The following is a 25997-nucleotide window of genomic DNA, read 5'->3' as shown; positions in this document are numbered from 1 at the left end:
CAGTACTCTCTCTCATTTAACATTTATCTCTTGTGCAGTCAAGGGATTAAGTGGATCAAGAGTCGCTTCGGCGCCTCGTTGGTGGTGTTGCGACTCACTCAACGCGGCTTTCTCGAGGCACTGGAAAAGTCCATTTCGCGCGGCGACACCGTGCTAATTGAACAAATCGAGGAGACGATGGACACGGTGTTGGAGCCGCTACTCAGTCGGGCCCTGATCAAAAAGGGACGCTATCTGCGCATTGGCGAAAAGGAAATGGAGTTCAATCCGAATTTCCGTCTCATATTGCACACGAAACTCGCCAATCCGCATTACAAGCCGGAAATGCAGGCGCAGACAACGCTCATTAACTTTACCGTCACACCGGATGGCCTCGAGGAGCAGCTGCTAGCGGAAGTGGTCAAAATCGAACGTCCGGATCTGGAGCAGATGAAAACCGAAGTCACGCTGCAGCAAAATATGTTTAAAATCTCACTCAAAGCTTTAGAGGATGAACTGCTGGCCAGATTGGCCTCTGCTGGCGAGAACGTGCTCGATGATCATGCTCTCGTCTTGAATCTGGAGAACACCAAACGCACCGTGGACGACATTGAGTCCAAGGTGCGAGAGGCGCATCTGACAACGCTGCAAATCGACGAGACTCGCAACATTTATCGTGCGGCAGCAAAGCGCGCTGCCATTCTCTACTTTGTGCTCACGGATTTGAACCGTATTAATCCCATTTACAAATTCTCGCTGAAGTCTTTCATGCATGTCTTTCGCCAGGCTATTGCCGTGGCTCCCGACTGCAAGAACTTCGAGAAGCGGGTGCTGCACCTCGTGGATTCGATTACCCTACAAACCTATCGTTATACTCTTCGTGGTCTCTTCGAGGCAGACAAACTGACCTTCACTTCACACTTGACGCTGCGCATCATGATTGCCGCCGAGCAAGTGGCCAAGGATGAAACGGACTTCCTGCTCCGGTATCCACATGATCCCAATACGCTTTCCCCGCTCGACTTTGTGGGTCGCAGTGCCTGGGGCGGCATCAAATCCTTGGCACTCGTCGAACACTTCTATGGCATCGACAAGGACATGGAGAACTACACGAAACGTTGGCGCAAATTCATGTCCAGCGATACGCCAGAACGCGAACAGTTCCCTGGCGAGTGGAAACATCGCACTCCGCTCCAGAAGCTGTGCATTGTGCGTGCTCTGCGTCCAGATCGCATGACCTATGCCATGGCTCAGTTTGTGGAGCAAACTATGGGCAAAGCCTATGCCGAGGTGCAAACGCCTCCATTTGTGGCCATCTTCAAGGAGTTGAATGCCGCCACGCCTGCTTTCTTTATACTCTCCCCAGGCGTTGATCCCATTCGCGATGTGGAGCGTTATGGCCAGCAGCAGGGCTTTCATGCCGATGTTGGTACGCTGGTCAACATCTCGTTGGGTCAGGGGCAAGAACTACTCGCGGAGCAAGCCATCGAACAGGCTCTAACCTCAGGTGAACAGTGGGTCATATTGCAAAACATTCACCTGGTAGTCAACTGGCTACCCACGCTAGAGAAGCTCATCGAGCGCATTGTGCTGCAGTCGGAGACACAAGGGGACTCGAACTTCCGACTGTTCATCAGCGCAGAACCCGCTCCCGATCCGCAGTACCACGTGATTCCCCAGGGAATACTGGAATCTTCACTAAAAGTAGTCAATGAACCGCCAGCTGGTATGGCTGCCAATCTGCACAAAGCCTGGGATAATTTCTCGCAGGAAACTCTGGAGACATGCACTCAGGAGGCCGAGTTCAAGTCCATACTCTTTGCCCTCTGCTACTTCCATGCGGTGGCCGGCGAACGTCGCAAATTCGGGCCCCAAGGCTGGAATAAAGTTTATCCTTTTAATGTGGGGGATTTGACCATCTCGGCGAATGTGCTGCACAACTATCTGGAGGGCAGCAATCGCATACCCTGGGAGGATTTGCGCTATCTCTTTGGCGAGATTATGTACGGCGGCCACATCACCGACGACTGGGATCGACGACTCTGTCAGACATTCCTGGAGGAGCTACTGCAGCAGGATCTCATTGATGGCGACTTTGAACTGTGTCCCGGCTTCCCGGCGCCACCTAATCTAGAATTTGAAGGCTATCACAGCTACATCACTGAAATGCTACCTGAGGAATCACCGCTACTCTATGGTCTCCATCCCAATGCGGAGATTGGTTTCCTCACCAGCGCCTCGGAGCAATTACTGCGCACCATTTTCGAGCTGCAACCCCGAGAGTCGGAGCTGAGCACACACTGCGGTGCACCACGCGAGGAGCTGGTCAAGATTATGATTGACGATTTTCTGGACAAGCTGCAAGATGAGTTCAACCTGCAGGCGCTTTTGAATCGCGTGGAGCGCAAGACGCCTTTTGTGGTCGTTGCTCTACAGGAATGCGAACGCATGAATGCGTTGATACGGGAGATTAAACGATCCCTGAGAGAACTCATGCTGGGACTGAAAGGTGAACTGACCATCACACAGGAAATGGAACGCTTGGACTATGCCATCTTCTATGATCACGTGCCCGCTGCTTGGGCACAGCTTGCTTACCCCAGCATGCTGGGACTTCAGGGCTGGTTTGCTGATCTGCTGCATCGCATTAAGGAACTCGCGGGTTGGCTGAATGACTTTAAGCTACCCTGCGCCATCTGGCTGGGAGGATTATTCAATCCCCAGAGCTTCCTAACAGCCATTATGCAGGAGAGCGCCAGGAAACATGATTTACCCTTGGATCGCATGCTCATCAGCTGTGATGTGACCAAGAAGCAAAAGGATGATGTCACGTAAGTGAAAGACTTTAACCTTTGTGTGTGGCTTTAATAAGCATTTACTTGTAGTCTGCCACCGCTAGAGGGCGCCTTTGTGCACGAACTGTATTTGGATGGCGCCAGCTGGGATTGTCAGCTCAATTCCATTGTGGCGCTGCATCCCAAGGAGTTGCTCTGCGCCATGCCCGTCATCTACATCAAGTCCATTGTGCAGGAGAAACAGGAGCTGCAGCGGGTCTACGAGTGTCCGCTCTACAAGACCAGGTGAATGAACCAAGTCTCTCTCTCTCTCTCGCTCTTGGACTGACAGTTAATGCCTCCTAATCTGTAATCACCTTTGGCATTGCAGGTCGCGTGGCAACACCTACGTCTGGACACTGAACCTCAAGACGCGTGACCGTCCAGCAAAATGGATATTAGCCGGAGTTGCCCTTTTGTTGCAGCCATAGAGCGACCCCAAGTGAAAGGCATCCTCCCACACAAAAGCCCTTTCTCCATTGTTGGCATCAGCTTCAGCTATTAAAGCGTTGTGACGCGTTTCCTTGCGGTTCTTTTTATTTATAGCCGCTGAAATGGACAGCAATCATCAAAAGCGCATCACGTGAACTCTCGGCTGATTAAAGCGCTAATTACACAGCTCAGCACAAAAGCGCTTAGAAAGAAACCACGCAGCTAATAATCGCACAAAAATAGACTCTGCTTGGCACCAAAATAATGCTCAAGGTAAAAGCAATAAACTTTTATATTATACGAATATAAATCAAATACCATACATGTTGTAGAACTTAGAAAGCGAAAAATAATTTAACTATAAAGAAAATATTATATACCAAAGAATACATAAAATATTTAAGATTAAATAAAAGAAAAATTGGAACGTTTTCAACAATTTAATAAGCAGAATTTACTATATGTTATATATAAAATTTAAGAATACTACTCAAACAACATGAAATTTTACAAAAGTAATGCTTTATTCTTCAATTTTGTTGAGCAGTGTAATATTTTCTGTGCTACAAACTCTTCTGGTTACTCAATAAAATAAACTTTCCTGAATACGAAATTAATGCATAAAGCTTTAAGCAAGTTTGTGTGGTTAATAAATAATCTGAATGAAATTTAAAAGCAGTCTAATACCGCAAAGTCTTCTACGAATGAATAAAACTTTTCGTTTGGCAAGAAAAACAAACTAAATCGCAAAATGTGCAGAATGATTTTACACATTTGCTTTTGCACCACAATTACCCCCAACATTAAGACTTCTAAGAGCCAAAGGCGAAATATGCAGACAGTCTTTATTCGGTAATTATTATATTGCTGGCAAATAAAATGTAAACTGTCACAAGCGGCATTATCTTGTGATTGCTATCAACATCGACATCGACATCGGCAGATACCCTGCCCTTTACTTTGTTGAAAAATGTCTCACACTGTAATATTTATAGATAAACAATTGGCAGCACGAGCTTATAGTTCGCCTGCGAACGCTAATCAATTATCGCCAATGTGAATAATACGTATACGCCTCGTGAGTTCCAGTTAAGCGCTGTGGGGCCGAGACTTTAACCAGCCGCTGCCCACGTGTGCATTAATGACCGTACATAATTACCATACGTTATACGAGTATTATGCCCCAACTGACGCAATCTAACAATAAACTCAAATACTTTTGCCGTTTCTTTTGCATTTGTCGATCACGTGTATCCGCCCGCCTCTAATCAATGAAAGTTCAGAAACCCAAAAGCGACGTCGACTACCCCGACATAGTCTGCGTCTTGGACTGCGATAAGAGACAAGTTTTTTTTTTTTTTTTTTCTTTCCATTCGTGAGAAGGTGACACACGTCGCGGGGAAAATTACCGGCAAAAGGCAGGCAAAATTGGCATGCAATAAAAAAAAGGGGGGCTCGCCATAGACGGTTGAAATGGGAGCACACATCGTGAGCGTGATCTCTGGCTGTGATTAGACCCCCACAATTAATCTGACGTGCTAAGCCCTAATGGGTGGCATCTGTGTGCTGTCTAATTACGCAATTTGCAAAGCTGCCAGCGTCACGAGAGTAGACAAAAATCACACGCCATCGCAAATAACCTTTGTGCCCTGCTATTTGCCCCCTTTTCAAAAGGCATCCGACGACTCTGTCTCTCCATAGCTCAGGTGGTGTTGCTAAGCGGTAAGCAGTTGTACCCTACGATCGGATATGGTTCGATATAGGGTATTCTGTATGATATGAACTCGAAGCAAAGGGTTGCGCACATAGCGAACCAAGTATTGCGACATTTATGTACTTTGTTTATTTGCTTTCATTTATTTGCGCGATCATTGAGATTGTGAGTACTGTCGTCACTATAAATTAATGTGCCGCGTGCCAAGCACTTTACTATACGCTGAGAAAGTGCATTTCTTGGGGTATATGCCCCTAAATTTTCCACTAAAGCGTTTGAAGGCAAATAAACAAATACCCTAAGTTTAATCTAAGAATTTTAATTCCTTCTATCAATAGATGATAAAAGCGGACAGCGTCATGAACAATCTTTGGACTGTTGGAATTTAAATAATCAACAAATTCATGAATTTAAAGATCGAGAAAATTAATAATAAAACATTAAAAATTAAAATGAAAAATAGTATTTATTATATTCAACTCTGAGAGTGGAAAGAATAGTAAATAAGAATAATAGATTTACTATTTTTTTTGATTTTACAAAAATAATTCAGGTTTTTATTATTATTATTTATCGATTTTACAAAATGAATGGAGGTAATTATTATTTTTTTCATTTTTTAAATTGTGCAGTATTTAAAAAATGGAAAAAAAATAATAATTACCTGCATTAATTTTGTAAATTCAAAAAAAAAGTAACCTGCATTATTCATGGAAAATAAATAATCTGTTATTCTTATTTACTTTTTTTCCCACTCCTTTATAATAAATACTATATTTCTATTTTAAAAGTATAGATAGGGTATCCCTTAGTCAGTCACTTACATTCCCCAAACCTATTTCACCACTTCCCGCACTCTGTGAAATATTATTTACTCTAACAGTTGCCATGTATGTTTTTGTAGGGTATTTCCGAGTCAATAACACGCTTTTTAAATGCTGTTTCACCACTTGTCGCACTCATTACTTCAAAGTGTTATACAAATTTATCATAGTAGCTATTTTTAGCCAGTTAGCGGGGTATCCACTTGCTCTTTCGTCACAACTCGCGGCTGTTATGTCAGATGGAGTAATAAGTGATTGGTAATGATTACAAGGCAATAATCGAGTTACAGGGTATTTGGCAGTCAGTTGAGCACGCTTTTGCCAAATGTTTGGCCTCATTATGCCAATAGGCAAAAGACGTTCGCTTGGCGTATTCCCCGAACACGGAGAAAACACGTGACACAGTCCAAGTGAACGGATGACCAATGCGTTCGCCTCAAGATCAAGGCAGCAAATCTTTTTTTTTGTTGCTTTTTTTTTAGCAAATTCAGCGCAAAAATTTTTATAGATAAAAATTTCAGTCGTCGCGTCAATGTTTGCCAGCCAGCCAGCCAGATAGCCAGACATTACTAATACGAACCGGACCCCGCGTTCGCCCCTTGCTCACTTCTTCCCGCAGCAGCAAAAGTTCGCAGCGTCGTCGTCGACGTTGTCGGCGTCGCTTCGCTTCATGCGAAATGTATTTAAACGGGAAATGATTCGGTATGACAAATCAGAAGCACAATAATTGTGAAACGGCAAACATCGACATTAGAAATTCTTCTACTGTTCGTTGCCAACGGAAATCTTTTGAAGGAACTCATCAAATCTAAAGCAAGAGGTAAGCACAATAGAACAGATGAATATATTAATACATAGTGTTGAACTGTCTCGTAAATTAGCTGTTGCCTGCAGCTGAACTATTTATATACTTTAGAAATTTCTCAAATATTTACAATTTCCTCTTTGACACTTTTGCAGTCGAAATCTCAAAACAATGGCCACCGCACATCTGCCCATCCAGAAGTCGAAATTCTACGACCATAATGGCGAACCCGGCTGCCAGGGACTGGAGGAAGTGAATCGCATGTTCCGCAACTTCTGGGATCCCACCGCCTATTGGGTGTGCGAAAAGCAAGGAACACGTGCTCGCCTCCAACGTTGTCCGCAATCGCAGCTGTATTCCGAGGAACTGGGTCGCTGCATTCACTATTCGGACTGGAGCTGGACGGATCCCAAGGAGCCGCCAAGTCGCCCCAAGTGCTAAAGCAAAGGGGGCAACTTATTCTCAGTCTGAACCAAACACATACACTCACTATTTATATGTATACTTAATGCTTAATACCTTAATATTATAAGTCGTATTGTTTTTAGAAAACATTTTTACTTTTAAGTGCCAATGAAAAGAAAAGAATAAGAAAAAAAAGATATCGTGAATCGAGTACAACAAAATCCAATTGTTTTTTTCTTCGTTTTGCAAAAATAGTTGTTATATTAATTGCTTAACAATGTTCGTTTTTTATGTGAGTTGGGGGGGACATTGTTTAAAATGTGTACGAAAAATTGCAATGAACTAGTTAGTACTAAAAATAGTAGCTGGAATGTTTCATTTATAGTGAAAGAGCATTTTTTTGGAATTAATGATTAAATGACAATTTCAATTTCGATTGGCAATGACAAAGGCAAAACACAATAATTATATGCAAATTGTGCGACATATAAGAAGCTGCCACTGCTGCCACAGTGAATAAGTTAACAGTTAGGAGAGTGTTGGCTAGTTACAATTTAGCTAATTGGTATAGCAAATAACTAAACAATTAACCGAGTCGAGTCTTCAAGCAAAAACATTGCTAAATTAAATGTTAAAGGGAAATTTCTAGCCAAAACTATAACTAAGAACATCTTTTGAACTGATGTTGCTTGTGAATGTTGTTTTTGTTGTTGATGTTGTTGTGTTGTTGATGTTATGTTGTTTAAAGCTCAACGTGTGCTCCTTGCTTGTTGATCACCTTCAGCTTCTCCTTCTGTGGTGGCTGCGTGTCCACGGGAATCTCTTCCTCAACTGGCGCTGGCTTCTTTGGCACTGTGCGCTTGGTTGTTGTTGTCTCCGGCTTCGGTGTGGTTGTTGTTGTTGTTGTCGTTGGCTTAGCTGTTGTTGGCGCCTTGGTTGTTGCTGGCTTTGCCGTTGTGGTTGTTGTTGTCGTGGTTGTTGTTGGCTTCTTGGTAGTCGTGGTTGTTGTTGTCGTTGTAGGCGCCTTTGTTGTCGCTGGCTTTGCCGTAGTTGTTGTGGTCGTAGTTGTTGTCGTGGTTGTTGTTGGCTTCTTCGTAGTAGTGGTTGTTGTTGTTGCCTTTGGCTTAGCCGTTGTAGTTGTGGGTGCTGCTCCCACAGAAGCCTCCAATCCCTCGCCCTCCACACGCACATTGCGCACCTTGATTGTTGGCTGCTTGGATGCCTTAGGCGACTTCACGCGTGCCAAATAATGATTGAATGGCGATCCCAAATACAAATGATCCTGGAACTCAAGCACATGTGAAACTCCCGTCACGCTCTTGTCGAAGCCATGCAGCGATCCCACAATGTTGCCATTCCAGTCCACACGAACCACAGTTGTGCGCTTGGGTGTGAACAGCATGATGCTCTCGCCATGGCCAATGAAGTGCACAAAGCGCTTGGAGAACTTGTTGGGATACACCTGATCCAGGTAGCGGAAAGGCAGCTCGAACAGCGTCAGCATGCGGGCCAAGAAAAGACGCACGCTTGGGAAGCGTGAGAAGAGCGAGAACGATGATGGATGCTCACTATCAACGGCCACCACCAAAGGCACCCAAAGACCCTCAGCATCGGGCGTCAGATTGTCGGGCATACCGGGGAGACCATCGACAAAGACTTCGCTCTGTCCCGCCTTGGGTCCCTTGAGGTGGTATTTGGTCAGACGTTGGGCGCCAGTTTCGGACACCACAATAAAGTCTTCATTGGGACTGAGGGCCAGACCGTTGGCAAAGAACAATTCATCCAGCAGCACTTCGCTCACATTCTTGGCGCGATTGTATTTGAATAGACTGAGAAAACAAAAGAGAGAAAGTCATTAGAAAGAAGTGATTGGAAAACCGGTTTCTCGCAATTAGAAATGAACTCACCGGCCCGATGGATTAGCAAACGAGGTAAATACCAGATCTTGGATCAAAAAGTCCGACGAGGAGTCCGACCAATAGACGTCACCTTGTTTGCTCACTGTCACCGAATTGAAGATCTTCGCTGGGCGTGAAATATCCTTGCCAGGCAGCTCCTGTGACGGGGAGACCAACAGAGTCTTCTTGTTGGTTGTCAAGTCCACTTGCCACAAGCCATAGTAACCATCGGCGACAATCAGATTGTTGCCCAAGGTATCGAATGCCAAGCCAAGTGGACGGCCGCAACGTGACTCCTCAAAGTTCTCAGCTGCAAGAGAAGTTCGGGTTTAAGAAATGTATTTAATTTAAGATAATCTATAAACATGAAGACTTGTTCTCCTGACTAATATTTACTTTTGAACTTAAATATAATAAAAAGGTACAAATAAATTTAAACAATACAAGTAAGGTCTTTGGGATTGAGTAATGCCTTCTGTTCTGTGTGGTTTTTCTACCTAGTACCCATAGGTTAGTTTTTAATAACTTTGTGACCTAGATTGTAATAGAGCGTGGATTATTATAGCATACACATGAGTAACAGTAATACAATTTTTTTCGGAAAACTTTCGTTAAGATCGTATAATAAACCTGGAAGTTAAAAAGTTAAATGCAGTTGCTCTCAAGACATCTTAACAGATGTTTTTAAGCCACAAAATCTAGCTAAAACTCAATCTATTAACTTCAAATTGTATGTATGCTAAAACTCTCTCTATAAAAATATTAGTTTTTTATTTTGAAGATTATATATAAAGTACTTATTATTATATCTAAGTTAGTAAAGTTTTGTTTGACAAAACAAAATCCCAAATTTCTTGAATATTCTATGCTCTAAAAATGGGTAACGAGAGTCTCAAAGTCGAAAACTCTTAACTAAAGCTTCAGTACTTGTTTTATATAAAAACAACTCACTATATTAGGGATCCAACAACATTGTTAAACTTACCACAAGGCTGGCCGAACTTGGCAACATGCGTGACATGGTTGGCAGTGATCTTGATGATCTCACCGCCGTGGAGACCCGTGTAGATCTCGTTGTTGCGCGCAATCAAATGCTCAGGGCCGTAGATGCGACCCTCAAGCAGACGCTCAGCTCCTTCCAGGTGAAAGTTGGGCTCCAGGGCTCCCTTCAGTTCTTTGGGCGGGGTCACACTGCAGCGTCAGATAGCATTTAGCATTATCTAGTATTATTTCATTGTACTTAACGCCTACTTACATGAAGTCTTTGTAGGGGAAAGTTGTACGCGGTGGCAAACCCGGCAACAAGATTATAATCAAGAAGAAAATCATGAAATTCATGATTCTCACGCGCAGCGCGTATAGCAGACCCATCTTTGATGCTTTCCCTTGTTGCTCGACGAGTTAATATATAAAGAAGTTACAGCAAGCGAGCCCGGAGAAAACAAGAACTAAAAGAAAAAGCGACACGACGGCAAAGTTCAATACGACGAAAACGTAAAAGTCATCGTGCCGGTGCAGCAACAAAGCAGGGCTGCAAACCAAACAAATATCTAATCCGTGCCTTTGGATAGACTATTGATATGAGCTGTGACTCAGTTGCTTCACCGTGACTTTGGGGCGCGTCTGTTTGAACAAGTTTATCAAATGCAACAAATTGCATTTATCTAACTTAAATATAACAATACTAGCATTCAGAAAACTTACTTTTGCAGCAAGTATTTCACTCTTCCTATCTGTAACAAATGTAGCCAATTAAAATAGCAAATGATGTTATCGTTGCGATAACATAGATAATTTATCTAGTCGTAAATCACTTTATTTGCAGTCACTTTCAAGGTCACCGTGAAGACGCTTTTGCCGCTGCTACCAAGTGGCAACGCTATTTTGAAGTGTTATCGACCTGCCGCCATATTTAATTAAGGTATTGTGAATTCGTAACAATAACGAATTTAAATGCAAATTACTTAAAAAAAAAAGGAAAGTATACCCTTTTTTTGAATTTTGCTATAATCGTCAATTTTGTTACGTTATTATTGTAAGCAACAGCTGGTCGTGCATTGTGCAGCCCTGGCTAATTTGGTATATTCTGCATGACAACGCTGCGGCCACACTGTTTATTGTAATTCTTGTTTTTGTGTGGACAACGCAACGACGCAGTTGAGCATGAACGACAATTTAACTGCAAAGGAGGAAGCCTACAACATGGAGCAAGATCAGGAACTTGGTGGTGGCAAACACTACTCACGCTGCAGCAGTGCTGGCAGCACACACACGCCTAACTCCTCGGCCCACAACTCTGGTAAGTTCAGGTGTTGTTGTTGGCTATTTGTTTGTTTGCTAGGAAGCATGAAGCAAAAGCAGCTGATAATTACGTTGGCATTGAGTTACGCGCTATCAGCGAATGGTGTTTTATTACATTGCCCTGTCACTATATCTGTCTATCTCTCTCGCGCAGATGACGACGATGATAGCGGTGATGCCCGACACTCGTCGGCAGCGAACTCGAACTCAACGCTTAGCTATAAGGAACGACGACGCTCGGCGCACACGCAGGCGGAGCAGAAGCGACGTGATGCCATCAAGAAGGGCTATGACAGCTTGCAAGAGCTGGTGCCACGTTGCCAGCCCAGCGATTCGTCGGGTTACAAGCTAAGCAAAGCGCTGATCTTGCAGAAATCCATTGAATACATTGGCTATCTGAATCAGCAGAAATTGAAGCAAGAAGATGAGAGTGCTGCACTGCAAAAAGAGGTGACAGCGTTGCGTATCATACAGAATGGCTACGAAACGATGCTGCAACATCAGCAGGCAAATCCGGGACCTGAGGAAGCGCGTCTCACAGACGAGGCTAAGTTTCAAGTGGTAAGCAAAGCATTCAAGACCACACTTTAAAGACATTCTAAGTTCCTTCTCTTTCTTTACAGTTCCAGGCCATACTCGATGAAATGTTTGACACATTCCAGCACATACCCATGGATAGCTTCAAGCAGTTAACCAGCGGCGTCATTCCCTGGCTGGAGGAGCATTGCAAGCCGCACATTCTGCGCAACATTCTCGGTCGCACGTTGCAGCAAATGGCGCAGGAGACGCAAGAGAAGCAACAGCAGCAGCAGCAACAGGCAATGGATCAGGAAACTGCTGAAGGCGGCTTTAGTTGAAGATAGAAGTAAAATACGTTTGTTAGTTGTCATTTTGGTAAATTGCTTTCATTGCTAGATTTACTGCGTACAAAATAGTAAATGCGTCGTTTAGTTGTTGTAAAATAATTAGCCTATTGACTTTTCCTGCTGCTCCTCGAGCAGCTGTTGCACCATTGTTGCCTGCTCTGTGGCCTCTAAAAGTCGCAACAACTGCAGCAGCACATTTAGTGTATACGCCTTAAAATGCTTCACATGCTCCGATCTCACTTGCAACGCTTCTACCAGACGCAGTTGAAAGTGCTCCAATTGCGCCGCTGTCCACACGTGACGTGCCTCATGTTGCAGCTTCAACACACCTGCGTGCAACGTGTACAGCAATCCCTCATAGAAATTGTCATCCTTCAAGCATGACGCCAGCTTTGCGCTCTTCAGCAACGCTATCGGCAGATCACAGCGAAACTCATGGGCACGAACAAAGCAACTGGCTGCAAGGAGACGCACTTGCTCACAGTTGTGCCGCAACAGACGCCAGCTGAGGCGTCGAAAACGCAGCAGCAAATGCGTCGATTGCTGCTCTTGGCCCGTGGTGCACAGATGCTCCACTTTGCTGAGGAAGCCGAGGAACAGAATTATCGAGGAGGTGGTGATCTGTGCGCTGTCGCAGCATTGCAGCATGTGCTCACACGCCTTGGGCAGCAGACAGGCCAACTCCTCATAGTTCAATTCACTCGGCTCCCAGGCGAGTTTCGTCTCAAACTCGGTGGCCTGCCGTTGACCCACAAGTTTGCCCAGACTGGCGCCAAACAGCTGCAGCGCCGCATTCGAAATGGTCCACTCCGCGTTGTCAATATGTGCCATGGCCACCATCATGATCTCGTTGTAGTATTTGCACATGGCAGGACGCAGTTCAGTGTCTCGCACCAGCACACAGAGATAATGCAAGGCGAGTGCTTCCCAGCGATCATGATTGATTGAGGCATCTGGTAAACTGGCGGGCAACTCTTGAAGACGTTGCAGAATGCGTTGCACAGCGCGATGCAGCAGCTGGCGACGCGTGTTGTCGTTCTTGAGCACATGCAGAAACATGATGGAGAAGCCGGCACCACGTCGTGTGGTGCTCACCTGGCGACAATCCGAGAGCAGCTCGCGTTCCAGGCAATTGTACAGGAGTTCGAGTCCTTCCTGCTCGCTGGCCAAACTGCGCGTCAACTTGCCAATGCTCAAGCCTGCAGCTTCGATGGCTCCCTTATGACGACAGCGCGTCAACACCGCCACATTGATGTCTAGGCAGCGCTGTAATGCAGCATAATCAGGCTCCTCAGTGGCGAGCAGCAAATTGCAGCCCACACTTGTAGCCAAGTCGCAAATTGCCTACAAAAAGAGGAGAAATTATTTTGTTAGTTTTGCTATTTTCAAGTTCAAACATAAAATAACTTAAGTTGCTTTTGGTTTGTGTCTTTGGTTGGCATTGGTTGAAAAACAAGCTATGGGTTGTATCTTAACTAAACAATTAATCAATTTAAATAAAAAAAAGTAATAACTAATCAATAACTATAAAAGAATCAATACAAATTACAGAATTATGAAATTTATGATGATAATAAGGCTTGAAATAATGTAAAAAAGATACTTTAGGTTTGTGTCTTCGTTAAGCATTGGTTGAAATACAAGCTATGGTTTGTGTCTTAAATTACCGAAGTGAGTTTCATTCTCTGATCAACTTAACTAAATAAACTATAAACTAATTAATAATTATAGAAGAAATATAATAAAACCAGATATTAAGGATAATCGACTTACCTTTAGTGTAAGCCAGAAACTCATGAGCAAATACTTGCGACAGGCTGCCGCCTCCTCCGCTCCTGCCTCGTAGGCGCTCTCGCTGACCAGCAGCTCCAAGCTCTCCTCCATGTCCTGAAAGCTGGCAGCTGTGACAGTTGCAGCAGCTGCTGCCTCTTCTCGCCGCGCGTTCGCCACATTGAGAAAGTAGAGCACAATATTGAGAATGCGCTCAAGTAGCGGCAACAGCTCAGTTGTTGCCAGCGAAGCCTCCAGATGGCGACTGCCACCGCTAACCAGTTCATCGAGTATGCTAATGTGCCCAAAAAGATGTCCGCCAGCTGCTTTCGCTGTTTGCAACGGATCCTTTTGGAAACTCTCAAGATTGCTGCGCAATTGCTGCAACGAAGCAGCATAAAGATCTTTAGCTGGCTGCTGATCCTTGAAGCTGCGTACCGCGAGCTGAGCGTAAAGCGAGACTAGAGAACACTCATCCACATCCGAGCTGGAGCAGAGCCCTTGACAGCGCTCTAAGCACTGCGAGCTGTCTACTAGCTGCAGCTGCAGCAACAGTGATACCGTCAACTCCAAGGCATCATCGAAACCCTGCGGATCGTTGAGGGAATCAAACAGCAGCTGAGCCATTTTATGCGGCTCGAAAACGCTCTGATCCAAGAGAAAAGCTCCGAGCTGTTGATTCTGTTGCGTGCTGCACATTTTGGCATTCTTTGTGACTTGTTCGCTGTACAGCGATTTAAGTAAAATCTCCATCAGCTTAAGCGCAAAGATCTTGGGCTGATAGACGTCGCTCCGCATGTCCAGCTCAATCAGTTGTTGCAGCTGGCAAAAGAAGCGTTTAATATCCTGAGCAAGTGCGAGAACTCCATCGGACTTTAACGCCTTGTTGAAATGCTTGGCAGTGTGATTTATGATGTTGGGCATCTTGCCCAGCATTGTGTTGCGAAACTCGGAGCTCTCCACGCCGCGATGTCGTTCCATGAAGTTGTAGAAGAACTCCAGGCAATCCTCCACAGCAAAGTTGCTTAAATTGTCCACCAGAAACTTGAAGATCAAGAGCTGCGCATCCGTCTCAAAGCAACTGCAATTGGTCAAAAGTTCAGTGCTGATTTTAAAGAAATGCAGCTTGGACGCCAAATTGATTTCCTTGGCAAACATGCTGAATATCAAGATGAGACGATGCTGATCACTGGCGGAGCGCGCCACCTCCGAGCTGACCAGGAATTCTACAATCTCTGGTTTCGCCTGCAGTAGCTGAAAGAGCGCCTCGTGCTGTTGAATCCGAAGAAACCACTGGGAATGAAAGTTTTGGATTTCCGCCACGCTGCCATTGACCAGCAGCTCCACGGCCAAAGCGAGCAGCTCCGGCGACTGCTGGTTGCTCAGACTTTTCACTGGATATTGGCTGGCTGCTCTCAAACCTTTATAGCTCAGACTCAGACGCAATCCCGCGAAGAACTCCTGTTCGCTGTGTCCACTTGCGCCCAGCAGCTCAGGCAGTGCATGGGAATTGAGTATGCCACTCAGCAAATAGTATTTATTGCGATTTGTCCAGGGCCAGAACTCCACGATGAGGCGAAAATAGAAGAATGCCCGTTCCCGCTGCTTGCAGCAATGGTTATAAAGTGTCAACGTCTCCTCGCGTGATCCCGTCTGGCTCTGACGCTGTAGACATTGATAGAAATGTTCCAGTTGCAGTGAATGTAACTGCAGCTTGGGGAACTTCTTCACCAGCAGATTGAGGGCCTTCAATTGCGGTACCAGGCAGCTGCTGTTCTGCTGCAGCGCCTCAATAATGGCAGCTATGCACTTGGCTTCAATTAATTCCTGATCGAGCCATGTCCAGTGCTCTGTCAGCAGCACTGATTGCAGCTGGAGAAAAGCTGAAGGATGCTCGCCGGTCAACAACTGTGGCAAATCCTTAAAATGTTCGTCCTCCAATTCATATTTGTGCACAATGTGATAATAAACACGAAAGGCGACATTGAGCGCCGCCTGATTGATGTTTGCCGTATCCGATTTGTGCGATTCTGTTTCGATCTGTGCGGCCAACTTGTCTGCCACCTCTTTGGGCGTGGCGTCACCCAGTGACTAAAAATGAGTCGGAAGGAGTGAAAAAGGACATTAAACACACATACATACACACGTGTAGTCGGCGTTTTTCGTTGTTAAGCTTACTTGCAGATAGGAGAGGCAGTCACTGTGATTCTTTGCTTGTTTCTTGCCGAGAGACTTTGAGGTAGCCATTTGGTTATATTTGGCACGGCTAAAACCGTTTTCGAACGTAAAAAACGTAGTAAATAAATTAATAACAAATTACATCGCCACCAATGTAACCGCAAGTGCAAATTTCAAATATACCAATTGGCTGACAACAAATATACGCAAACATACCATTTCCGCAAAGTGAAGCGTTTGCACAACTATCGATAGACGCATAACGGATGCGGTGTTTTGAATGGATGATGATTCATTCGAGTTATAAGCGAACAAAGCAAAGAACTTTTTAACTAATACTTAAAGCTGAAAATAACAACTATTAAAGTACAGATGCAATATACATTTCTTTGCCTCAAAGAGATAAGCCGACAAATATACCATTTCCGCAGAGCACAACGCTTGTTAAGATACCGATAGGAGGGTAACGGTTGCTGTTTTTTTGAAAGAGTATGCAATTTGATTAAATTATAAATAAAAATGCTAAAATAATTTGCGTTTTATTGAAAAACTTTCTATAATTCATCTTATTTTTTATTGTTAAAAGCAGTTATTAAAAATCTAAGCAATTACAATAAAAAACACACAGGGCTGCACAACTGCCTAACAGCTGTTGCGTGTTTATTCAACCAGGGCAGCAATGATATTCCACACCAGCAACAAAAAAGACGAGAGAAAAAACAGTTCAAGATGGCGAACGATGCGAGCAAGCTACTGCTATCTTCACACCAAGAAAAAACCAGTCATTATACGTAAATAAAACACATAAAATAGTGCATTTCATATATATTTCACTAAAGCATATTCTCTGTTTGTCCAGATACCTGAAAGAATTTCGCGTGGAACAATGCCAATCGTTTCTGCAGCACAAATGCAATCAGCATCGTCCATTCGTTTGCTTCAATTGGCATTTTCAAAATCAGCGTCGTCGGCGGCCCGTGCGTAAACGTGATGGAACATTTAATTATAGTGCTGATAATTATTGCACCAAATATGATGAGACCACAGGCATTTGTCCCGAAGGCGATGAGTGAGTAGATATGCATATATAGTTCAAAATTTCAATTTCATTTTTGTGGGGGGAACAAGAAATTGCGTCGTCTGGCCTCAGTGTGAACAAAAAGAAGAAGAAGCAGTGCGAGAAGTTAACGACGACGCCAACGACGTAGTATTTTTGTCGTTTCCTCTTTGCGCTTTTATTTCTTTGCAATGTGTGTGTATCTCTCTTTTGCTTCGTGTGTTTACAAACAAAAACTTTGGTGCGGGTCAAAGGGAGGGGCAACAACAACAACAACGAAACGTTCGTTGTCTAGCTGAAAAGTGAAATTCAATTGCGTCTGTACACAAAGTGCGCGTCTGTGTGAGAGTGTTTATGTGAGTGGGGTGTGTGTAGGCGCACCCTACGACAGCGAGGTCAACGTCGACGCCGTCGCCCGCCCACAAAACACGCTAATGCAAAAAGTGAAAGTGATTTTAGCGATTGAGCTGCTCGGCAATTCTAATCAGAATGTGCTTGTCTATGATGTGCTTTACTTAGTGGTGGTTGTTGCTCACATACAGGCACTCATACACACGCATGCATACACACACAAATGCGCAGTAGTAACTGCTACAAGTGTGTGCGTCATTGTTTTTATTGCGTTTCGCTTTTGCGCGTTTTCCTTCGGTTTATTTTGGTTTTCCCCCGGCATCCTCATAGTAATAACGTTTCAAATGTACAGTTATTGAGCAGAGCTTTTCACACTTAAAGCTTCGCGCAAAGCGGGAAGAAGAAGCGAACCCAAAACAAAAATAATACGCAATTCCCGTTTTTCTGCAATAGCAAATCGCGAAATACCGACAACACTTTTGACCCAGACTTGAATGTTTTGTATCTGCACACACACACACACACACACACATGTAGATAAACATGCATTTATGTATGTGTGTGTTTGCGCCCCGCTTTTTATTCTTATATTTTTGGGTTTGGGTGAACGGCTGCTTGGGCTATTTTTAGACACGCGCTGCCGTCTCCATCTCCGTCCTTGTCTGCGTCACTTGAAAAATGTATCACTGACTTCCTCCCTTCCACACAGATGCCCTTTTCTACACCGCACAGCCGGCGACACTGAGCGTCGCTATCATTTACGCTACTACAAAACGTGCATGTGCGTACACGATACGGACAGTCGTGGCTACTGCGTTAAAAATGGTTTACATTGCGCCTTTGCACATGGCATGCAGGATCAACGTCCGCCGGTCTATGACATTAAAGAGCTGGAAACACTGCAGAATTCGGATATAACGCTGGACGGCACCAATGCACAAAATGCTCTGGACAAGGAGCGCAATCTGATGAACGAGGATCCCAAGTGGCAGGATACCAACTATGTGCTGGCCAACTACAAAACGGAGCCGTGCAAGCGTCCTCCGCGTCTCTGTCGGCAGGGATACGCTTGTCCACAGTATCACAACAGCAAGGATAAGCGTCGCTCGCCACGAAAGTACAAATACCGGTGAGTAATGAGTGTAGAGTGAAATATAAATAGAAGTGAATTAATATTGAATGCCTTTTACAGGTCCACACCATGCCCCAATGTGAAGCATGGCGAGGAGTGGGGTGAGCCGGGTAACTGTGAGTCCAGCGACAATTGCCAATATTGTCACACACGCACCGAGCAACAGTTCCATCCGGAAATCTACAAGTCCACCAAATGCAACGATGTCCAACAGGCTGGCTACTGTCCACGCAGCGTCTTCTGCGCCTTTGCCCATGTGGAACGTAAGTTTTCAATGCCATAACTTTTAAAATTTGCTCAACTGTCTATAAAAAAGTGTAAACATCAAGACAGCTAAGCAAATTTAATTGTTTATTTTAATTTAAATGGGCTTTAAGCGCTATTTTCCACAACCATAGCTGGGGTGGGAGATCAGTTGAATGAATTTATATGTATATAGTGTAGGCATTGTTAATTACTGTATGTGGATGTGTGATTTGTTTAACTGTGTTTTCGTTTGTCTTTTACTCACATCCCATACATACAACACCTGTTCTTGGTACTCTGAAATAATTGAACAATATGCGAATGCAATTAATAAACCGCAACCGCTTTTGCGCTGCTTTGTCCCCCAAATTTGCCTCGCAAAAGCTTATGTGGTCAGCGATCAGAAGAAGCGTGATCACGAAATTGCTTTAAGCGAACTCATTTCCAATGGCTTGTCCGATTTGAAGGTGCAGGATGAGGTCGCTAATGGCAAGCTGCCACCAGGACTGCTGCAGCTGAGCAATAATGTACGTATTATCCCATTAGCTGATTGTGTGTGTGTGTGTGTTTATGTCCAGATATCAATGCTAACAATCGCTAACAATCACTCACCTCCTAAAAACCTAAATCAAAATCAAACAAACAAACACCACCACAAATCCCATCCGAACCGATCACAAGCTAATCCAGCTAACAGCATCTCAATCAATCAATCAAGCAAGTCATGGCGTACTTAGTTCTGCTCTCTCATGTTCTATTCCTCGTTTCTCTTTTGTTTAATCTCTTTCTCGTAGTTATTAAATGATATTGATGGTAATAATACCAACAAAATGTTGGTTGATGCTTTGGAAAATACAACAAATTCCAGCAAAATCCTAAATATCTCATTACCAATGGACAGCATTCGTGAGTAGAGAATACAAATACAATTCTGATTTCAATTGATGTTCATTTTTGTTTTTTCATTGTTTTTCAACGATGGTTGTGGACAAATTGACAGCGCTAAAAAGCAATAACTAATTGTATCTATACACTTAACTATATCAATATAAATAATGCGATTTCTCTCCCTCTATCTCTCTTGCTTCATCTGGCAGCATGTACTTTGGATGATCCACGCGAGAACTCACTGTCGGCAAGTCTGGTCAACAATAGTTTATTAACACGTTCCTCGGCGCCAATTAACATTCCTAATACGACACTAAGTAACTCTATAAACGGTGAGTCATTGTCCAAAGTTGACACTTCCGTGAGATGCTAATTTGTTGTTTCAATCTTTTTTTTTTTTAGACTTTAACTCTGGTGGATTTGCCGTCAACATTCCCAGCAGCTCGCTCACCTATAGTCCAACAAATCATGCCAATCTTTTCAGTGTTTATGGCGGCTCCAATAAACTGAGCAATTCTCTGTCGGCAGCCACACAGAACGACAGCAATAGCATCTTCTTTCCATCGCGCATCATCTCGCCAGCCTTTGGCGATGGCTTATCAATTAGTCCATCAGTTAGAATATCCGAATTGAACACCATACGTGATGACATTAACAGCAGCTCAGTGGGCAACAGTCTGTTCGAGAACACTCTTAATACGGCCAAGAATGCTTTCAGTCTACAATCACTACAGTCGCAGAATAACAGCGATCTCGGTCGCATGAACAACGATTTGCTCACAAAGACAGCACAGGTTCAAAAGTTATCGGCTCGCCTCGAGGAACTGATGTGCAAGCTTAAGATTGCCGAGCTACATCGCGACAAGGCCAAGCAGGAGGCCGTAGAGTGGAAAGAGCGTCACGATTTAGTGCAGATTCAACTTAATTTGCCCGGCGAGTTGCGTGATTTATCTATTCAGAAACTAAAGCAATTGCAGGTAAGTTAATCACATGTAATTTCAGTTTCATTTGTTTACCACTGTTAATTCGCTTTTAGTCGAAGCTGCGCACCGATTTAGAGGAAGTGGACAAAGTATTATATTTGGAGAATGCCAAGAAGTGCATGAAATGCGAGGAGAACAATCGCACAGTTACTCTCGAGCCCTGCAATCACCTATCCATTTGCAATACTTGCGCTGGCTCCGTCACCGAGTGTCCCTACTGTCAGGTACCGGTTATCACAACCCACACATAGGACATGCTTCAATTGCAACAGGATTATCGTTGGGTCATCGGACCCGATTGATTTGGCGCGAGAGAAAAAAGAAACCTACACACTTTAATCGTAAGCCAAATGTTGATCGACTAGCAAATATGTCAGGCTGGGCATATCGCGCAGAGCTTACATATATATTTGAATAATATGTATGTGGATAATTCATTCATACTAATATAATTTATATTTATCTATATGCAAATTAATTATCTTGGATATTAGCAATTACTAGGCACAAAATATGTAATTCATTACTTAGCAAGCTGATATGCATTTCTTGAATATTACACCACACACATTTTTATTTTGTTTTTTGGATACCACAAGAATTATTTACATATTTAATTTTGTGTTAGTCTTAAAATTGTATTCTTTTTTATTTTACTTTTACATTTTTTTTAATCTATGCTATCATGACATTTTATTATGTACAAATCGAATTTCACAATGGATTTTCTGTTAAATGTTTCTGTCACTTGCAGTCACTATTCACTAGTATTAATATAACAAATTACCAATTTTTATAATATCATAAACAGATACAGAAGAATATTGTATAATTTTTCTAGCCACTTTTAGTAATTGACTATAAACAATTTTTAAACTACAAACAATACGACTAACAACCACCAGTGATTTTTATAAGCCGATATTCAAACTGCAGATACTGATTCATACTGAGATATGTATTAATGTTTTTTTTTTTCTTAGATATTTTCAAATGCTAATTAAATGAAATTGAATTGAAATGAATTAAGAGAGATCTCGGAGCAAAGTACGAATTTTATTGACTTTGTCGATGGATCCTTTGAATCACTTAAAAAAATCAAAGCTACATACTTTTTTGACCGCACAAAATAATCATAATTCTAAGGACTATAATAAATAGCTATTATACCTATATATTATTTTTTTCATTGAATTCTGCAATCAGCAAACATTTGTAATACAAAACAAACAAACTATACAAATTGGAAAATGTTTCAATCATTTTGGTGTATTTTACTTTTATACTCTACTAGTTTATTATGTGATTTTGTTAGTGCTCTAAGTACAATTCATGCTACAAACATATTTTTAAACTTAAATATATACATTATCTTTTTTTTTGTATAAAATGAAAAGCTTCCAATTTAAAGCCGGTCATAAAGTAGTTAAACAATGTGAAGTCAAGAGAAATACAAAACGGTATATGAATGGCCAATAAATGCGGTACAAGAATACATATATATATTTATATATATATACAACAAATGAAAGCGTGTGATGAATAAGATTAAACAATAATCGTAACACAAGACAGCGAATACAAATAGAAAACAGTCGATGTTAAATGTTAAACGAAGCTAAAGTAAAAACCGTCTTCAACATTTTTTTGCGCAAATTAAAAACAAAAAAAGATAAATAGGAACGGCATGAAGATAACGAAAGTTGAGCATATATATTTAATATAATGAACTCTAAACGTATTAATAGTTATTAAACTAATGGCGGAAACAAGTTGGATCACTTAGGGCATGAAAGTAAACTATTTAAGCAAGAATTTCAGAAGCAGAAACTTAGGCATTTATTGAACATAATTAACAAATTAATAAAAGTGAATAATAAATTGATCAATATATAGGTATACACATACAAAATAAATCTATATACATACATATATATTATTGAAAAACATATGAGAATATATTTTATAGCTAACTAGCTAAGCGGCGCAAAGGCTTTTGTGTGTATGTAGTAGCCAAAAAAAAAACAAATTAATAAAGAAAAAACAAAATTCAAAATAATAAATGAAATAAACTAAACAATAATTAAATGTGCATGTTAATGTGTGTTAAAATTAAATGCTTTAATATTATAGCGCTACCGTAAAATGCAACAACAAATTATAAAACTATGAATAATAAAAAATTTAAAGCAATTTGCAATTGATAATGAAAATTCTAAAAAAAAACAAACACGCGATTACAATTGGTTTTATAATGGAGCTGTTGAGTGTCGACTAAAATCTAATGCTTATACTAAATAGCTCTCACTCTATCTTTCAAAGTAAAACTAAGCGAAAACTATAGTATAACCCTATAAACTCTGAATATTTGGGCACAAAGTATATACAAACATATAGCAATAAAAATAAAACACAATCTAAATCTTATCTAGAAGCACAAAAACAATGAAAAAGAAAAAGAAAACACTTTCCAAGCAAGAAAAAAAGAATCATTTATTGACAATTCAAATGAACAAAATGAAATACAACTGCTAAAAACTGATAAATCAACTGACAAACTGAAGACATATATACACACACACAATTGTATGGGAAATGTATGTATTTTGTATACGCTACTGTAAGAGTGATCTTTATGTGATTTTGAAACTACTTGAATATGTGATCCAGAAATATATGAAAAAAAAACAAAACAAAACAAAAAAAAAGAATCAACAACAAAAATCGAAGAATGAACAAAAATATGAAAATATACATTTATGAAAGCTCTCGCCAGCAACAACAAGAACAAAAAGAACAACAACAACAACAAAAGCTAACAAATTGTTACCAACTAAACTAAAAAAAACTTGATGTACAACCACAATGCATATATATAATATACATATAAAAGCTCCAGCTCCATTTAGAAACAACAACTACAAACATACACACACACATCAACACATACACAAAATGACAAAACAAATGAAGAAGAAGATGAAAACTAAATGTCTAAAATATGAAATTTAATCGTAGTTAGCTTTAGAGTTCTATGAAAAAGAAAGAAAGTCGGTCAGGATTCAGAAATAAATGGCAATTACGTAGAATTAGTACAATAAATGAAATGTTTGCTACTAGTTGTTTCAAAACTTAGTTAATACTTTTAACAAATTTATATGTAATATTACATTAATAACAATTAATCATCATAATTATGATACTGTAACTAAACGGTTTAAACTCAGATCAGAACCGAGAGAACACTACACCAAACCAAAACGTTGAACACCGATAAGGAATTTTTATGTGGAAATCCTGTTAACAGATTTAAAGTTAGAGCAGCATATTAAAATTAACAAATAAATACTTAGAGTGCAAAATGTAGCAGAACAAAAAAAAGCCCACAATACAAAAAAACAGAAACAATACAAACAAAGCAACAAATGGAAACAAGCAAATGATTTTTTATAATGTGTCAACTAAACTCTAGAAAAAACAAAATATAAACATTTACTAGCAATTTTTACACAATATGCTGAACTATGAACAAGTTCTTTTACATAGGCTATCATTTATATAAGAAATTTATAGAATACTCTATCTATGAAATCTATCTTCTGCATCAATCAAATCAAATCAATTCCAAAACAAATTTCAAGACACGATTGTTATGGTTTGTGTCTTGGCTAATCACTTACCGTGTGTTATTCGCTCTCGTCAATCTTAACTCGTATCTCAATTGGCAAACAACTTGAAATGTCCGTTATCAAAAAACAAAAATGTGGGAATGTGTTTTTTTTTGTTTTTGGCATTAAATATAGAAATACGATTGCAATTGTTTGCGTTAGTAATTATCAAAAGTGCAGTGAACCTTCATTTCCGATCGAAATCGAAATCAAAAGCGAAAACACAAAAATACTAGAATTGGATGTGAGTTTTGTAGTTTAGAGTGCCACGCCCCGTCTGGCACATGTTGTAGTTAAGCAGAGTTATTAACTAAATAATATATAAAATAAATTGGTGTGACATTATATATTTATATTTTAACAATAAACAAACAAACAATAGACAAGAATAAATGCATTTCAAAGAAAGTCAACTGGTTATGCAACTGGATTAACAAAGAAAGAAAAGAATATTCATATTATGAGCAATAGCGATTTTTGTGTGTGTAGAGTTAACTATTTGCAAATGTGTAATAACAAATAACAAATTGAATATCAAACAGATGATATAGACAACAAATGATGATGATGATGAGTACTACTTATTTATATACATACATAACATAAAAACATGTATGTATGCTATGCAATTAACAAATTGATAAATACAATATACATACAACATATATAGATATATATACATAGATATATAGATATACTTATTAATAAATAAAAATGTGTTTAAAGGCAAAGGTTGCATTTCTTTCTCCGTCTTCCTTCCTTCCACTGTACAGTGAAACAGCATCGACGACGAGCAGACAGAAGCCAAAGCCAAGGCGCTTGTGGTTCCCATGCGTGATTTCAATCTGCACCAGCAACAACAACAACAGCAACCATAGAGTGAAAAGGGCAATATAAAAAGGCTAAGGCAAAAGGCAACAACGGCAGAAAACTCGTAAGAATTTTAAAATGCACGATAATCGTTCAGTGATAGCTAAGCAAGCCGACAATGCCCCTGAACTGCTTGCTGCTGTCTTCTCCCTCTCTGTCTCTCTCGCTCTGCTGTTGCCGCCAACGCGCTGCTAACTGACAACGGTGCCTGGCTGCCACTTTAACCTGAGCCCTCCTCAGCTTCAGCCTCAGCCACGGTCTCAGAAAGGTCCAGGGAGCCAGTTTGGAACAAGGTACGATGCGGCTGCCGATGCTGTGACTGTGGTTGTTGCTGTTGTTGTGACTCTGGCTGCTGCGATATCGCCGCGTTCGCGCGTTAAACACAAGCGCAACAATTTTTATTCTGTCAGCGAACGCGTGCCTGTATTTGTGTGGTCCCGGCCTCAAACTGGACTGTGCTTCAGCTCCTTCTCGTTCTCCTTCTCCTTGCCCATCTCCATCCTTTGCCTGTCGCTTGCCTGCTGTTTTGCTGCTGCTGCTGCTGCCTGATGATCTTGCGTGGAGATCTCACGCGCATGCGCCCTGTTTGGTGCCCTTCTCTTCGGGGCATATTAGCTGGCAAATGCAGTTTGCTTCCTCTGAGAGTATAAATAGTTTTTATGAGCGCAAAAGTGTTGCCATTTTTCATGTTGCGCTAAACGGGCCAAAGTCTTGACCAACTCTATTTATAGACTGGACAAGCCACAAAGCAGAGCAAGAGCATCAGCTTTGGCTTTAGCTTTGGCATCAGGGCTTT

The 25997-nt window shown here is 41.6% G+C and overlaps 6 protein-coding genes across 8 annotated transcripts in view; 4 read left to right on the top strand and 2 right to left on the bottom strand.

Moving 5' to 3' along the window:
- The window catches only part of LOC117574960 (dynein axonemal heavy chain 9), a 30154-nt gene extending 26684 nt beyond the window's left edge, over positions 1-3470 (top strand). Inside the window, 3 exon segments of the mRNA XM_052006912.1 lie at positions 39-2810; positions 2865-3059; positions 3145-3470. Of these exon segments, the coding sequence (XP_051862872.1) occupies positions 39-2810; positions 2865-3059; positions 3145-3244 (3067 nt within the window). The 3' untranslated portion in view covers positions 3245-3470.
- A 3289-nt stretch (positions 3471-6759) lies between these two features.
- LOC117573610 (uncharacterized) lies at positions 6760-7214 on the top strand. Its single transcript, XM_034256908.2, has one exon. The coding sequence runs from the start codon at positions 6760-6762 to the stop codon at positions 7027-7029; it is 270 nt and encodes an 89-aa protein (XP_034112799.1). The 3' UTR covers positions 7030-7214.
- Positions 7200-10393, bottom strand: LOC117573608 (adipocyte plasma membrane-associated protein Hemomucin). Its single transcript, XM_034256905.2, has 4 exons — positions 10147-10393; positions 9877-10082; positions 8901-9201; positions 7200-8822 (listed from the first exon to the last, which is right to left on the bottom strand). The coding sequence occupies exons 1-4, from the start codon at positions 10260-10262 to the stop codon at positions 7736-7738; spliced, it is 1710 nt and encodes a 569-aa protein (XP_034112796.1). The 5' UTR covers positions 10263-10393; the 3' UTR covers positions 7200-7735.
- Positions 10394-10985: 592 nt separating this feature from the next.
- LOC117573609 (max-like protein X) lies at positions 10986-12081 on the top strand (the record flags this gene model as incomplete). The annotated part of the gene is made up of 3 exons (XM_034256907.2): positions 10986-11190; positions 11347-11753; positions 11816-12081. Coding segments are annotated over 3 exons (846 nt in total), but the record flags the coding sequence as incomplete, so codon positions are not given.
- Positions 12082-12157: 76 nt separating this feature from the next.
- LOC117573607 (uncharacterized) lies at positions 12158-16175 on the bottom strand. The gene is made up of 3 exons (XM_034256904.2): positions 16007-16175; positions 13832-15919; positions 12158-13402 (listed from the first exon to the last, which is right to left on the bottom strand). The coding sequence occupies exons 1-3, from the start codon at positions 16073-16075 to the stop codon at positions 12158-12160; spliced, it is 3402 nt and encodes a 1133-aa protein (XP_034112795.1). The 5' UTR covers positions 16076-16175.
- A 521-nt stretch (positions 16176-16696) lies between these two features.
- On the top strand, positions 16697-22340 carry LOC117574979 (RING finger protein unkempt). Of its 3 annotated transcripts, XM_034259045.2 has the most exons (9): positions 16697-16797; positions 16866-17075; positions 18124-18543; positions 18607-18809; positions 19177-19319; positions 19587-19698; positions 19890-20012; positions 20083-20657; positions 20717-22340. In XM_034259045.2, exons 1-9 carry the CDS (start codon positions 16736-16738, stop codon positions 20912-20914), a joined length of 2046 nt encoding a protein of 681 aa, XP_034114936.1. In that variant the 5' UTR covers positions 16697-16735; the 3' UTR covers positions 20915-22340. The 3 variants fall into 3 exon arrangements, with proteins under 3 accessions (XP_034114936.1, XP_034114937.1, XP_051862559.1); XM_034259046.2 differs by lacking the exons at positions 19177-19319; positions 19587-19698; XM_052006599.1 differs by lacking the exons at positions 19890-20012; positions 20083-20657; positions 20717-22340 and adding an exon at positions 19793-19827.
- The last annotated feature ends 3657 nt before the right edge of the window (positions 22341-25997 follow it).

The sequence above is a fragment of the Drosophila albomicans genome, chromosome 2R, assembly GCF_009650485.2.
Source record: "Drosophila albomicans strain 15112-1751.03 chromosome 2R, ASM965048v2, whole genome shotgun sequence".
NCBI lineage: Eukaryota > Metazoa > Arthropoda > Insecta > Diptera > Drosophilidae > Drosophila > Drosophila albomicans.
The sequence above is the reverse complement of the archived record's forward strand: the minus strand, read 5'-3'. Positions and strand labels throughout refer to the sequence as shown.